The 16,281-nt window shown below is 34.4% G+C and overlaps 1 protein-coding gene across 1 annotated transcript; it reads left to right on the plus strand.

The window, feature by feature from the left end:
• The first annotated feature begins 1,029 nt into the window (after positions 1 to 1,029).
• LOC129417612 (cytosolic phospholipase A2 delta-like) lies at positions 1,030 to 15,675 on the plus strand. Its single transcript, XM_055172436.2, has 20 exons — positions 1,030 to 1,097; positions 1,910 to 1,979; positions 2,129 to 2,265; positions 2,625 to 2,759; positions 3,058 to 3,098; positions 3,653 to 3,695; positions 5,497 to 5,548; positions 5,983 to 6,101; positions 6,228 to 6,341; positions 6,454 to 6,488; positions 6,608 to 6,746; positions 6,828 to 6,964; positions 7,121 to 7,343; positions 10,725 to 10,842; positions 11,689 to 11,826; positions 11,979 to 12,086; positions 12,274 to 12,453; positions 12,561 to 12,730; positions 13,374 to 13,560; positions 14,603 to 15,675. Exons 1-20 carry the CDS (start codon positions 1,032 to 1,034, stop codon positions 14,809 to 14,811), a joined length of 2,421 nt encoding a protein of 806 aa, XP_055028411.2. The 5' UTR covers positions 1,030 to 1,031; the 3' UTR covers positions 14,812 to 15,675.
• Positions 15,676 to 16,281: the final 606 nt, after the last annotated feature.

The raw sequence follows: 16,281 nt of genomic DNA on the forward strand, positions 1-16,281 counted from the left end.
TGCTCTTGTCAAAATAGCTGCACAGATGTCAAAAGGATTTATGATAAAAGAGACGCTCATTTTTAGTTCTGCTAAAAGTAAATAATATGTCACTGTGAAGTACGTGTTCCTGGATCATCTGCATCTTTTCTTGGCCCTAAAACAACATTTTGGTCAAGGAAACATTTACATTTATTAATTTAGCAGACACTTCTATCCAAAGCGACTTACAAATAAAAAAGCATAACAATTTGTTTAAGGAGCCAAGAATAAGCACAATCTACAAAGCTATGTCTACAAGTAGTAGAGTTAGGAAGCTAAGAGATTAACAACATAAAAGATGAGTTAGATGTGCATTTTGTTTCATGTCTTTATGAAGGTTCAGTTGCCATTGGGTGGTCCACCAGAGAAGAGCTGAATACTGTAGGTACATGTTTTGCCCATTCCTTGCCACTTAAATTCCAGAAAATAATAGCGTGATAAGAAAGTGTGTAAAAGGCCCTTATCCAGACCAATCTTAAATCTAATACTATTATGTGATTGGTTGATAGAAACGTTGGTTCAGGACCAACAATGATGTTGATGCAGGGACCTGTTGTCATACATGGTGAAACCGAGTTTACTGCACTGTAAAAAATTATTTGCTGCCTTAAATTTTTTGTTGAATCAACTCATATTTAGAAATCATATCAACTTCCTATTATTTGTCTTGACTAGAGATAAGTTGTTATAACTTATACAGTTAAAATATGTCAACTTCATTTTAAGTTTGTCAAGATAAATAATAGTAAGTTGATATGACTTGTAAATCTGAGTTGATTAAACAAAAACATTTAAGGTGGGAAATAATTTTTTACAGTGTGGCGATCTTTAAGGAACATTGACATGTTAGAGAAAATAGAAACTTTCATAAACGTGGCATGAGATTAAGATAAAAATGAAGACAAACCCAAAACATTATAAAACATTTTTATCAGGGCGCGTAACACTGTGAACAAACAAGTTCCACAGGTTTTCTGTATTATATTAGACTATTAGTAAGACATACCATAATGTTATTGTATATTTTGGCTTTGACACATAGCTGTAGTCGTACTCAGAAGGCAAACATGCAGAAGGTAATAAACATTTGCTTACATATATTTGACTATGATGAAACAACCTTATTATGAAGTATTAAATGTACACTTTATTATTTTATATATTTTTATATTTTAAATTTTACTCTTTATTTAAATTTTATGTGACTTGCTGTTGTTTTATGTCTGTCCTGGAAGCTTCAAGTAGCAAAGAAAATTCCTTGTGCTTGGCAATAAAACTCTTAAAATGAAATACATGTATTTTACTGGTGGAACATGTCACAACCACTTTTGACATATATTAAATGATCCATGCACCTTCAACTAGCGCGTGCTAAAGCACTGTGAAGAAAGAAAGCAGTTAATAAAACAAATGTCTCTTGTCAGTTAAATGATGATGAAAAGACAAACCACCACATTAAACTGGTTTAGTAACATTAGATATTTCGGTAACACTTTATAAGGTTCATTAGTTAACATTAATTCATGTATTAACTAACATGAACAAACCATGAGCAATACATTTGTTACAGTCTTTATTAATCTTTGTTAATGTTAGTGAATAGAAATAAAGCTGTTCATTGTTTGTTCATGTTAGTTCACAGTGCATTAACTAACGTTAACAAGTTTTTAATAAAGTATTATTGTTTAAAATAACATTAACAAAGATTAATAAATGATGTATAAGTGCAGCTCATTATTAGTTTTTGTTAACTAATGTAGTTAACTAATGTTAACTTATGAACCTTATTGTAATGTGTTACCAATATTTCTGTTGTTTTATCTGTGATTACAACAGAATTGTGTGTGCTTCAGATTTAAAGACTGATGCTATTTTTTCATGTTTACAGGAGTTCATGCCATACTGGAACCTCAATGTCACAGTGTTGAGAGCAAAATTCAATCAGTCACATGACCTATGTGAGCCAAACCAAAAAATCAAATATACAATTTTGTAGAGGGACTAAGCACTTAATTTAAATACTGTGTATAAACTGGATTTGATTTGTTATATACAACATATGGTAGCATATTCTACAAAAAAATATGTTTTTTATCTTTCTCTTAAGTGACGAATTCTGACTGCTACGTTGTCTTAAAAATACCCACGGCTTGCACCTGCTCTCATCGCACCAAGACCATCACAAACAACAATGCACCAGAATGGAATGAAACCTTCCGATTCAGAGTACACAGTGGTGTCAAGGTACATAATTCAGTTTGGCTTATCCAACAACAGTCACCCATTTCCTATCCTTTCTGTTCCTAACTTAACCAATACATATTATTTTAGTTACATATTGTTGTATGAGATATATTCTTTACACATAATGCCATTGATGTTGAAATGATCCTATAATGAACAGTAAAATCCTGAGGAAACTGTACAAACATGCAGGTTATTATTTTGGATGCCCTTGGTCTCTAACTATCACCATATAACCCCAGAGATACTTCATTGTATTTTTGCTTTGATCGCGAGACTGCGAAATATTTTACACCTAAAACTTCTGTAACTTATCCATTGACTTTACTCGATTAACATGCATGTTCTTGTTTTCTCAGAACATTCTGGAATTCTACATCTATGATGCTGACACCTTTACAAAAGATGACTGCTGTTCTACCATCCTGTTTGATATCAGTAACCTCACACTTGGACAAAAGATGACAAAATGCTTCATTTCTGATGATGATGAGGTCAGTTCTTTTAAAATTGTAACATGCATGCACAATAGTTTTTAGAGATTAGGTTTTACAGATTTACGGAAAACAGCATTGAAAATATTTCTCTACAGGCCCAATAATCGCATTTCTTTACGATTGCATTTTATAGTATATTTTCTTCATCTAAATTCTGTATTGGAAAAATACATTTTCGTTGATTCTGACTAAACGTGTGCACTTCTTTGAATCAGTAAACATGAATTTGTAATTTAAATTAATATAGGGTGTAGTCGGTTAAATTTGCCTGATTGTTTTCATTGTTTCCTTTCAGAAAAATAATGAGTTGTGGGTGGAGTTTAAGGTGACACCAAGGTGAGTAAAAATTGTTAAACGTTTGGGAAAACAGGTAACACTTTACAATAAGGTTCATTAGTTAATATTAGTTAACTACATTAGTTAAAACGAACTAATAATGAACTGCACGTATGCAGCATTTATTAATCTTTGTTCATGTTAATTTCAGCAATTACTAATACTTTATTAAAAGCTTGTTAACGTTAGTTAATGCATCATAAACTAACATAAACAAACAATGAACAGCTTTACTTCTATTAACTAACATTAACAAAGATTAATAAATACTGTATCAAAAAATGTATTGCTCATGGTTTGTTCATGTTAATGAATTCATTAACTAATGTTAACTAATAAACCTTATTGTAAAGTGTTACTGGAAAACATTTGCAAAACAGTAATATTGTCCAGTTATGCAGTACAAACGAAGGGATTTTACTGTAATATGCAAATATATTGATTATGGTATTGTACTGTAGGTTTTTACACTTTTACTGCTAAATCTACAGTATCTACAGTGTGTTATTTGTTACGAATGCCATCTGTTCCTTTCCTTATGTACTATATTAAAGCCCTGAGAATCCTGTGCAGTACCTCTCTAATGGAGTGTTAATGGTAAGAACATTCATTACTATTGTGCTACACTCAGTATAAACTTGTTAAAATGTTGTACTGTATATATATTTTTTAAATGATGATATAAAAAGGACATTTTCCTAGTAAACTCAGATATATTCTTAAAAATACATAGACTTGCATACATTTAAAAACAGCTTTTCCAACAGAGTTTTATCACTCTGACTTGCATATTGTATCCAGTAGAACACTAAAGCTTTTGTGTCCTCATGGCTCGATTATTGTAATTCCCTTGATATGTGAATAAGTCAATCAAACATAAATCGACTCAAAATTGTTAAAAATGCAGCTGCCAGACTTTTTGTTCATATCTGCCCTGTTATGCTCTTTGAACTGGTTGCCAGTATAGAATTGAGTTTAAAATCGAGGGGTCCTATTTTAACGATCTAAGCGCATTGTCTAAAGTGCATGGCGCACGGTCTAAATGGGTGTGTCGGAACCCAATTTTGCTAATTTAAGGACAGGAAAAATGGTTTATGCACCAAGCGCACGACCTAAAAGGGTTATTCCTATTTTCGTAATGAGTATTGGGTGTGTTTTGTGCATAACATGCAATAAACCAATGAGAGTTTCAGCTCTCATCCCCTTTAAAAGCAAGTTGCACATGCAATGGCTAGGCGCCATGCCTAAGCTAGAAAGCGGAATTTGTAAACTGAAAAACTAAGCGGAGGAAGAAGACCACCAGTTTAAGATTAATGTTAAAAATTGTGTTGCTTTTATTTGTATTGAAATTATTATTTCTTTTTTATTAAAACCTTTAATAGCTTTTTTCTTTCAGTCATGCAAATAGCCTAAAACTAGCAGGCTTTTAATTGCTGTAAATGTTTTGATATCCTACATAATAACTGTAATCTCATAAAATAATTTGCAAATATCCAAGAAAAGGTTTGTACTTTAAAAATACAAACAAGAGATAAAGTTTTTTTCCATTTTAATCCTTTAATTATTCACATTTAAAAGTTTTTTTGTGTTGCTGCGGATCCATGTGCTTGATAACCAAATCCTGTTGTGGTCCCGTTTATAGGCGCATATTTCTATCACGCTCATTAAATAACAAAAACACGATATCGCCATTGACTCTATACTGTACCCAGGTTTTTGTTGGTCAATGGTGTAGTATATTTTAGTTGCCTCAAAATAGCAACGCGCCAACAATGCACCTGAACACACCTCGTTTTTAGATCAAAACGCCCATGGGCGCAAAATGGGGCGCAAATGCATTTGCTATTTAAATAACGTGGCGCTAAACGTGAAAATTATCATTGCGCTGGGTTGAAACTAGCAAAAGACACTTGCGTCGCCCATTGCGCTGCATTGCGCCGGGTGTATGATAGAGCCCATAATATTTGTTTTTAAAGCTTTAAGTGAATACCTGAGTGATCTTTTATGCCAAAATATATTTGCTAGACCATTGAGGTCTTCTGAGAAAAGAGTGCTGATGGTTCCTAAATCCAGACTGAAGCTGAGGGGTGACCGTGCCTTTTCAGTCGTTGGGCCAAAACTGTGGAAGAGTCTCCCACTGATTAGTTCCATCAGAATCTGAATTTAAATCTAAATTAAAAATGTAACTTTTTTCCAAATATAATTTTCCGTAGAGTTAGATCCTAGTCCTTAGGATCTTTCATCTATCAGTGATTTTATTTTCCGTCTTAGTTTTGTTAGTTTTTGTCTTTTTAGCAAGGTTTGTACAGCACAGTGGTCAACTACTGTTGATTTTATTGTGCTTTATTAATACATTTTGATTTGATTTTGATTAAATTCGCTTTATATTTCATTTCAGGCAGCTCCGTTGTGTGCACTGGAAGTGAAAGCAGATAATCTAAGGACTAATGGTAAACAAAGGGGATTCCGATCAGTTTTTAGTTCAGACATTTAAAACTAATGTATGCACTATCTCTGACAGTAATAATTAAATAAAGAAGAGAATCGTAAATACTAAATATACTTTACTCAGGCTAATACAACATTTTGATTAATTTTATGACCTGTAGAAATAGATATTGAAGCATTTTCCCAGACAGGGTTTAAATTAATCCGGGACTAGACCTAGACTAGAATAGTTTTTACACAAAAAATACTGGAGTGCATCTTGAGACAAAACAATGGCACTGACATACTGTATGTTAATGAAAGATATTTTTAAATGAGGGCAGCTCAAACATGCATTTTAGTCTGGGATTAGGACAAGGCATGTCCGGGAAACCACCATGCTTAGGTTTTCTGTATATGTATATATTGCTTGTACATGTGTCTTTGTTTATTTCAGTAAACAACCTTCTATTAAAACTGAGAGGTGCGTTTAAAGAAGACTGTGTGCTGTCAGACTCTATGTCCTACTACATCAATCGAGACCTGGAAACCGAATTTAGTCTCATGCCATCACAGGTGAGTTCTGACTTACTGTAGACTGACATTTTTAATGTATATATAAGTTTATTGGTGCTATAAATGTGTTAAAATAGTGGATTAGATCAAGCTTAACAATTGTTTTATCATCTGTCCATTGTCCAGGATGTAACAGAAGTAGATGGTGTATATGTCAACCAGCTAAACCCGCTGTCCACTGTCCCTATAAAACCTGTACCAACTAAAAAAAAGATCAAACTCTCTTTGCCTGTTGGAGAGGTGAGTACTAAAAGTATTTTTTCCTCATCCCTTTATAAAAATGGTGTTAAGTACTATCACAGTAATGTTTAATGTTTAAAACTTAACATAACAACCTTTTACATCTTCACAGGGTTCAGTACATCTGCAAGTAAAGACAGAACACCGGTAAACCGGATTTAATCATTTATTAATAATCAATAGGTTTGTTGGTACTAAATGCTACAAAAATATCTAAAACAGTTGGTAATCGTCAAAGAAATATGTTAATATTGTGTGTGTTGAAGCTCGAGTGAAGACATGAATGTACGCCTGGATTTTGATATCCCAAACGAAGAAAAGAATTTTATGGTGATGAGGAGGAAAGTTGTGTCACAAGCGCTACAGAGAGCTCTGAAACTCACCTCACCACCAGAACCCAGCAAGGCAGGAAACAGTACAATAAATACAGTCAACAACACAGAGATATTATTTATTTATTTATTTGTTTGTTTTGTGACATCTCAGGTCCCAGTGGTGGCTGTGGTGTGTTCTGGAGGTGGGTCTCGGGCACTGACGGCCACATATGGAAGCTTTCGAGGTCTACAGAAGCTCCAACTCCTTGATGCTGTCAGCTACATCACAGGAGTTTCTGGCTCCACCTGGTGAGCAAAAGCAGAACTACAGGCTCCTATTTAACCAATTAGAACCCATTTATATTGTAATTACGTCTTGGAAACCTATATAGTACTGTATAAGGCAAAATAGACAAACAAAACACACTCAATGCTTTCCCTCTTATTTTTCTTCTCGTCTTATAGGGCTTTGGCCTCTCTTTATGGTGATGCTGACTGGTCAAGCAATGACATGAACGTGACTATGGAGTCTCTTAAAAAAGAACTCTCTAAAAATGTGTCAAGTTTGTTTTCTCCCGAGCAGCTGCGACACTACAAAGAAAAGATGGAAGAGAAAGCAAAACAAGGACATTCTGTGTCTCTCATTGACATGTGGGGGCTGGCTATAGAGTACCTCATTCATGGGAAGGTAATGAATGTTAGTTTTGGATCTATTTCTGAATTGTTGTGCAAAATCGATCTGTTTATGCAGTAGAAAATCTCTCAAGGGCTCCAGGTGTCAAAAATTACAGTTTTTATTGTTCAAACAACAAAGCTGGGATGCCCAAAAACCTAATCCCTCTTAATATCTGACTCCCTAATTTATACACATCAAATCATGATTTCATTATCAGGTGACTCACACTCCCTTTGCAGGCTCTCGTAGGGTCTGCAACTATTAATTATTAATTTTCTATTATACTTTAAAGGCGGGGTGCATAATCTTTGAAAAACACGGGAGTCGGCCCGAGTACCAAAATACACACTGTAAAAAATTCAGTAGAAATTACAATGTTATTGTACTTGCAGCTGGTTGCCGGTAACTTACCGTAGATTTAAATTTATGTTATTTACTGACAACATTTTGTTCAAAGTTAAATGAACATTAAACATTTACAATCTTTGTCTTTATAGAGTAAAATTAAAATAACAGCATCAAGCAAAGCATTTTGGGAATTAAAATCTGAAGCAAAAAAACAAACAGAAAAAGATTGATAATGATTTCTGGTTCCCAGAATGCTTTGCAAGAGGCTGTTATTGTATAGTTTTATTCTGTAAAGATAAAGACTTGTTAACATTTAATATATTTATCTTTGAACAAACTCTTGCCATTAATAACATGAATTTAAATTTACGGTAAGTTACCGGCAACCAGCTGGAAGTAGGGTGACCACCTGCTAATAAGCCCAAGGGGGGACAAGGGGTATGTTTCGAGGGACAATGGGATACTCCCTGGCGCGGCGGTGCACCCAACCCACGGGCAAACTTATCTATAGTGGTTTACCCATTTCTAGCACCTTACACTGCAAAAATGATTTTCATTCTTAGTATTTTTGTCTTGATTTCAGTAAAAATATCTAAAAATTTCTAAATTAAGATGCTTTTTCTTGATGAGCAAAACGACTCAAAAAAATAAGTCTAGTTTTTAGAACAAAAATATCAAATTTAATTGATTTTGTGCATAAAACAAGCAAAACAATCTGCCAATGGGGTAAGCAAAAAATCTTGAAAATTTTTCTTAAACACCAAATTCAAGAAAATTCATTGGCAGATTTTTTTGTATGTTTTATGCACAAAATCACTTAACTTTGATATTTTTGGTCTAAAAACTAGAGTTATTTTCTTGGGTCGTTTTGCTCATCAAGAAAAAGCATCTTATTTTAAGAATTTTTAGATATTTTTACTAAAAACAAGACAAAAATAGCCTACTAAGAATTTTTTTTCTTGATAATCATTTTTTTGCAGTGTACATGGCACATTAATAATGCCCTATTCCCCTAAACATGATGTATGCTCATGAATAGGCCAACCAATGTATATTTTTTTTTATAAAGATTCATAATATTTTGAACATTCAATGAATTGACAGATGCACTTCCACTTACGATTTACTTTAGCTAGCCTATTTAATTTAATTGATTTTTAATTACAATTTATTCACTTTAAATAAACTATAATATAAAATTATAGGATTAACACGAATTGTAGTTGCTCAACAACACTGGAACAGTTTTAAAAAGTCACAACTCCAGAGGTTCACGGAACGAGAAGGGGGAGGAAGGATGGTGAACTTGCATGTTAGTAAAGGTGTAACAATCAGACCTATCATCTGAGTTACAAAAGATAAAAAAGGGTCAGATTTTGACTGTGTGAGATTAAAAGAGTTAAAATGACGAGACAAACCAGTGTAATCAACTTAAATAAGTGTATTTACAAACACAAGGTACTTAAAACAACACACTAAAACTTAAGACTGTTAAAAGAAGGAAATATAAAAACCAAAGCTAAAACAATCTAAAAGTCCAAGTGTGCTAAAAGTCCAAGTGTTAAGTGTCCTCCAGCGTATATACAATAAAAGTGTAATCCACAAAACGTGTTTGGAAGGGTAAGTCCACAATGAAAGGTAACTCCACAATCCAACAGAGGTTTAGCTTTAGCATATGCTAACAATGTGCTTCTGCTGCTTCGTTTTATACTGGCATTGTTTCCTGTCATGTGATTACTCACATGACAGGCCGCCCAAACAAAATAAAAGACATAAACACATAAAATAGCAAAAGGATTCAAATGGAATAAAATGGCTAAGAAAATATGTAAAACCTATTTAAAACTCAAATATACATAAAACCAGAATACAATGTATAAAATGAGCGTTAACATGTTTCTTGTGTGACAGTGTCACAAAGGCAGGCGCAGGAAAAAAATGTTAGGTGTCCTGGGGACATCTTATGGACTTTTAGCCACAAATATTTATTTTCCCAGTTTTTCTTGTACCCACACCTTCTCTTTTTAATTAATGATATCGGTGCAGAGTCAGACTCCGTCTCCTTCTCCATTTTTCAAATTGGAAAGCGCACATCTAAAAGTTATGCACGTGCGTGACTGCGTGCGCACTGCGCTGTCATGACAACAAATTAGTCAGCAGTTCAACTGAGGGGCAACAGTAGCGTGCGAGTAGCGAGTGGCGAGTGACGTTTGGCTGCCTGTAGCTCAAGGATATAGAGAGACCAACTTTTTTTTGAGCAAGCATTGATTATGCGTGACAGGGTCTCAATTTGCGGGACGCATGAATTGTGCTTCAAACACTGTGCGCGCACCCGCTACACCGGAAGGGTGGTCACTCTAGCCTGAACTGTCAAGTAATGTTTGTTTGGCTGCCTGGGGCTCGAGGATATAGAGAGACCAACTTTTTTGGGGAAAGCATTGATTATGCGTGACAGGGTCTCAATTTGCGGGAAGCAAGATTTGTGCTTCAAACGCTGTGCACACACGCGCTACGCGGGACGGGTGGTCACCCTAGCTGGAAGTAACACTGTAATTTCTACGGAATTTTTTTACAGTGCACTTGTAGCCAATCAGCAGTAAGGTGCTTGTCTACTAACTGACATCGTGGCCTGGTTTGCGTATGTGTGGGGCGGGTCTATCAAAAGAAGGTCCAGATACTATTGCGGTATTAATTGTTTAGGTGATTTCAAATGTCAACATTGGCTTTCAGAGATCATGCACCCCGCCTTTAACTGTGGTGAGAGCACAAAGTCAGTATATAAAAGTATCAAAAAGTTCTTAGGTTATTCTTAAACGTGCACATGTCTTCTCAAAATTGTAATATATTCATTTATTCAGTGATACTCATATTCAATGAATATATGAAAGTGAACCATACATTTATAAAAATATACCATAGAATCAGATATGGTGAATTTTAAAGTTAAGGTTACATAGATGCTTAATTTATTGTAAGCTAAATAAGAAAGCATATCATTGTGTTCACCAGTAATTCTGTATTAATCCAAAAATTCTTTGAATTCAGAAAAAAATGGTTAACCTGTCTGACCAGCAAACAGCGCTGTTAAAGGGCCAGAACCCACTTCCAATCTACACAGCTATTAACATGAAGAATGACAAGAAAGGAAGTACAACAGAGGCTGGTAAATACTGATGTCTTGATGCATAGAGTAACCAGTAATCCTGATATAATGGGCTAAATGGAAAAAGGAATTTAGAAATATTTCATATTCTTTAACTGTAAAACATTTAATCAAATTAGTTAAAGCAAGTAAATTCAACTTACACTGAAAAAAATAAAGACTGGATTTACTTAAAAATATAGTGCATAATTTTTGCATTCATTTTTATTTATGCAATTGTTTAAAAGTTCAAGTAAAACTTATTCAATAATAGTGGATGCAAAAATGATGCACTATATTTTCAAGTAAATTCAGCCTATTATTTTTTTACAGTGTACTACATTGTTTTTTAATAATGATAAGTTCACATAACTAAAACTAGATAGAAAAAATAATTTAATTTAATTAAACTGAATGCTTTTATTGTCATTGCAATGAAATTAGGAGCGCTACTCCTGATTGGTGTTCAACATAATAGCCACAGACAATAAACGAGGACCAGAGACATTAAACATATAAGTACAGACATTAACCTTAACTATAAGACTGTACAGTACACTTTTACACATGTTACCCATAGTGATATTCACATTATGCAGTCTGAATGAAGTGACATTTTCAAATAAAGTGACTATTGTTATATAAAGTGACTATTTAGTAAAGTGACCATGTATGATATTGCACATTTCCAGTATTACATAAATAAATAAATTAATAAGTGTGCAAACGGCAATATTTCAGACATAAAGAAGAGATTTTGGTAAAAAATCTCTTTAAAAAAATCTCTTAAAGTAACATAAAGCCATATGTTGATATAAGGTAATGTATAATATGCATTCTGGGTTATTATTTGCTGTCTTTATTTAGAATGGTGTGAATTCACCCCATATGAAGTTGGACTTCTCAGGTATGGCGCCTTTATACCTGCACAAAACTTTGGGAGTGAATACTATCTTGGTCACCTGGTCAAGAAACTGCCTGAAATCGGGATGTCCTCACTATTGGGTAAATAAATGTAAACTTTATGGTGACAAGGCAGCAAATCAACTTGTTTTTGAAGTCAAAAATAGTAATTTATGATTCCTTATGTTTAATGTACTTGATACATTTTACACATTTAATGATGCGTTTTATAATGTGTGCGTTTGTGTTTGCAGGAATATGGAGCAGTGTTTTCTCTTTTAATCTGACTGAAATTTGGAGTTTTGTCACTGGAGTTACTCCATTCTGGTCCAGCAAGATAGGAGAAAAAGTCACACACACAGGTGAGAGAAAATGGATAAAACCACAAAGTATAGGGTTCACACATTTTTGCCACACCTGCCAATAGTGAGGGAACTAAGATGATATACTGGCCATAATTTTCTATGATACTGGCCATAATTTTCTATGATACTGTATTTTGCCTAATGTATTTTATTTGAAAACTTCTCATATATTCTTTAACTGTAGACACAGATGGTAAAGCATCAACGCTGGACACGGTCCATGTCAGTCCCATGACTGAACTGGCAAAAAGACTAACCGACTTTCTTACCAGCCGCCCCATTATCAGCCAAGCGTACAACTTTCTGAGAGGTTTCCACCTGCACAAAAACTACACTGAGAACAGTGACTTCATCGCATGGAAGGGTCAGAAAATGATTTATTTTGGTATAATTAGTATTGAGACCTAACAGTCAACTGTATTAAATTAAGAATAGCAATATTATAATGTGATCTCTCTAATGTGTCTGTAGAAAACCACCCAGATGCTTTCCCAAACTCTCTTACACCAGCAGACTCCGCACTTGGCCTTGTAGACTCTGGTTTTATGCTCAATATAGCATTTCCTCCTGTACTACGCCCTAAGAGACGTGCAGATGTTATTTTGTCTCTGAACTACTCTTGGAATGTGGACCACTTCAAGGTGAGGAAGACCTTAAGGCCTAAAGGGTTACTGTATGTATTCTTCCTCATAATTTTTCACCATTTTAGGTATTTTAAACCATCAGAGGTCAAATGACTAAAGTCTTGTGATGATTTTTTATTTCAACCATTTAAGAAGTCATGAAAGATTTGTAAAAGCTAAGTAGTTACATGCAATCAAAGGGCAATACTGTAGGTGTTGTAGCCTCTTTTTCCTATTTGAAGTGAAGATGAGTGGTACCCGGTAGGGTCTTCTGCTGTTGTAGCCCATCCACCTCAAGGTTGTGCGTGTTGTGGCTTCACAAATGCTTTGCTGCATACCTCGGTTGTAACGAGTGGATATTTCAGTCAAAGTTGCTCTTCTATCAGCTTGAATCAGTCGGCACATTCTCCTCTGACCTCTTGCATGAAGAGGTCACAGGACTGCCGCATACTGGATGTTTTTCGCTTTTGACACCTTTCTTTGTAAACCCTAGAACTGGTTGTGCGTGAAAATCAAAACAGTAAGACATTTAAAATCGCAATGAAAAATAAAGAATTAATGCATTTGATTTAATTAAAATAATTTATGATGTGTTAAAACAGAAAAAATGAAATCAAAATGTCTTAATCATGTTTTCATAATGTTTGAATGTGTCGTATAGGCCCTGAGGCAAACTTATGAGTACTGCATTGATCACAAGATTCCATTTCCAAGGATTGATTTCAAAAAGTTGGATTCAGAGCCGATTAAGGAAGTTCATGTGTTCGAGGATCAAGAAAATCCAGAGGCTCCTGTAGTGCTTTACTTTCCTTTGATCAACATCACATTCAAACAGTTTAAAGCTTCTGGTAAGCACTGCTTTGGATACCATGCGTATACACAGGGACATGTCTCACACACGTTTTAACTCGCCACCTCTATTCCTGCCCATGTTTTTTGTTTGGTACTTAAGCTGCGTCCAAAAGCTTAGCCAGCTGACCTGTTGCCTAATAGACAGCGTAACATAATTCTATTTGAAATATTAACAGAGATAGCCTTTGTGATAATTACATTTTAAAAATACAATACAAATTTCTTGCTAGAAAGGCAAATTAAAGGGTTTAAAAACGTAAAATAAAAATTCCCGCATGCTCACACATATAATTGTGAGACCAAACGATGAAGGTATCTTAGGAGACGGGAAGTAAACCAAAATTGGATTCGGACTTGCCTGATGGCATGTTAACTCCGATTAATATCATTATCTCATTTGTGACGGAGGTAGCGTTTAGCTCCTTCACTGCCAAAAATGATGTTAATTCTTTACACCTTGTGTGTGTCATGCCATTTAAGACATTATTTCATGTAAAAAAATGAAAGGGACAACACAAGTTGTGTTAAAAACAGTGATGGGAGTAACGCGTTACAATTAATTCTGTTACTGTAATTCCACTACTGTAGGCGGTAATAAACATGTAACAAAGTATTTTTTTAAATCAAGTAACGCAGTTACAATTAGTGAAATTTAAATGAGTGGGTTACTCACGTTACTCTATTTTGTGATAAATGAACTAAAAGTAGTGGAATTACAGTAACAGAATTAATTGTAACGCGTTACTCCCATCACTGTTTTTAACACAACTTGTGTTGTCCCTTTCATTTATTTTAACATGAAATAATGCCTTAAATGGCATGACACACACAATGTGTAAAAAATTAACACATAATTTTTTGCAGTGTTATAGCATATATCAACTGACCCCTGTCACCCCACTTTTAAGATGCTAACTACACCCCTAATGTAACATTCACAGTATTATACCATTATTGCTCACAGTAACATTTATGAATGCTTTAAATTTTAAAGGAAATCTTCTTCAAAATGTTTCTGTTTGTCTATTTGCGTTGTAGGAGTGAAGAGAGAGGGTAAGCTTGAGATGAAGGAAGGCGATTTTGATATCGACTTCACTAGTAACTCTTGTCCATTTGCTACGCACAATTTTACTTATGAACCTGAGGACTTTAAGAAGTTGTCCGACCTCACCACCTACAACATTGTAAACAACAAAGACATTATTCTAAACACCCTGAACAAAGCACTTAAGAAAAACATGAAGTGAACCCAAAGTGATGTTATGTCAGAAAGGATTAATCTGGGGCTGAAAGAAGCACCAAAGTGAAATGAAGTAGCACATTCAAATTCAATTAGCAGTATAGGATGATTTTAACAATAATTTAAACTGTATATTCTTTACTAAATTTACAAGCTGTTACCCACCTTTGTAGATTTTATTCCAGAATTTGAAGCAGATGAAAAAAAATGTTGTGTTAAATCTGTAAGATAGTTATTTAAGGTTTGTATTTTACTGTTTGATTATAGTTGATAATGTGTGACAGTGGTTAATGCTACTTGCTGTTAAATTTCTGTCCACTAGATGGACCTTCTTAACTTTTGATTGCAAACTTGGCAAATTGAGTTGTTTTTCTGAATTTATTCATTTCAATTTTTATTAAAAAAATCCTACATATCATGATGTGATCCTACATAATGTATTATGATGCGATGTGATAATATAGTCAGAAAACTTAGCTGAGGACAATTTATCACTAAATAAATTATTAATTAGAAAAAACGCCACAGTTTTTCCAAATGTTACTATGTTCTTACCTCAACTCAGACGAATTAATACATAATCATCTTTTTTCAATGTGTACACTTAATCTTTTGTGTTGTGAATGTGTTAGCATTTAGCCTAGCCCATTCATTGGGATCCAAACAGGGATGAATTTAGAAGCCACCAAGCACTTTCATTTTTTTTCTATTTAAAGACTGTTACATGAGTAGTTACACGAGTACGTAGGGTGGCACAAAATAAAACATGGCGTTTTATTAAGCGCATAAAAATGAGATCTATATTTTATGGCGGAAAACATGAAACCATGGAAGTGCTTGGTGGCTTCTAAATTCATCTATGTTTGGATTCTGAGGAATAAATGGGGCTGGGCTGAATGCTAGAACATTCACGACACGCTGAACAAAGATTGGGTGCACGCATTGAATGAAGATATATGTATTGGTTCGTCTAGGCTGAGGTAAGAACATAGTAAAATATTGATAAACGGTGGTGTTTTCCTTTAAGACGATTTGTGTGGCTTATTAAGCTGCCTTAATTCTTTTTTTAATTGCCATTTACTGTATTGTTTCCCATCTGGGTGTATGAATGGAACACTACTTTCATAACTGTGTGAACTTTGAATACCGGCCACACCAATGAACATACTGTACAAATTAGTATCAACACCCTTTCTGAAACTTTCATCATAGCAACGTACTGTTTATATGTCAAGCCTTATAACAAAAAGATGTCTCTCCGTCACATCATGTCTTACAATGATCTTCAGATGTAACTACATTCAAAACAGCATCACAGCCTTTCATACTGTAAACATGCTGTAAACACACACACAGAGAAACCTTGTGTGTGGGACTATACTTTCCCATGTCACGGACAAAGAAAAGCCTATGTTAATAATTCCAAAAAACATCATGTTATAACAAGCCTAAGGCCTTTTCTGAGGAACTACTTTGG

This window comes from Misgurnus anguillicaudatus, chromosome 7 (genome assembly GCF_027580225.2).
Source record: "Misgurnus anguillicaudatus chromosome 7, ASM2758022v2, whole genome shotgun sequence".
NCBI lineage: Eukaryota > Metazoa > Chordata > Actinopteri > Cypriniformes > Cobitidae > Misgurnus > Misgurnus anguillicaudatus.

What these genes read in the sequence shown, in the direction of transcription:
- LOC129417612 (XM_055172436.2), top strand. Translation starts at nt 1,032, where the DNA reads ATGTTATTGTATATTTTGGCTTTGACACATAGCTGTAGTCGTACTCAG. An exon ending in AGATAATCTAAGGACTAATG is followed by an intron (nt 5,549 to 5,982) that starts GTAAACAAAGGG and finishes TGTTTATTTCAG; the next exon opens with TAAACAACCTTCTATTAAAA. An exon ending in AGAAAAAGTCACACACACAG is followed by an intron (nt 12,087 to 12,273) that starts GTGAGAGAAAAT and finishes CTTTAACTGTAG; the next exon opens with ACACAGATGGTAAAGCATCA.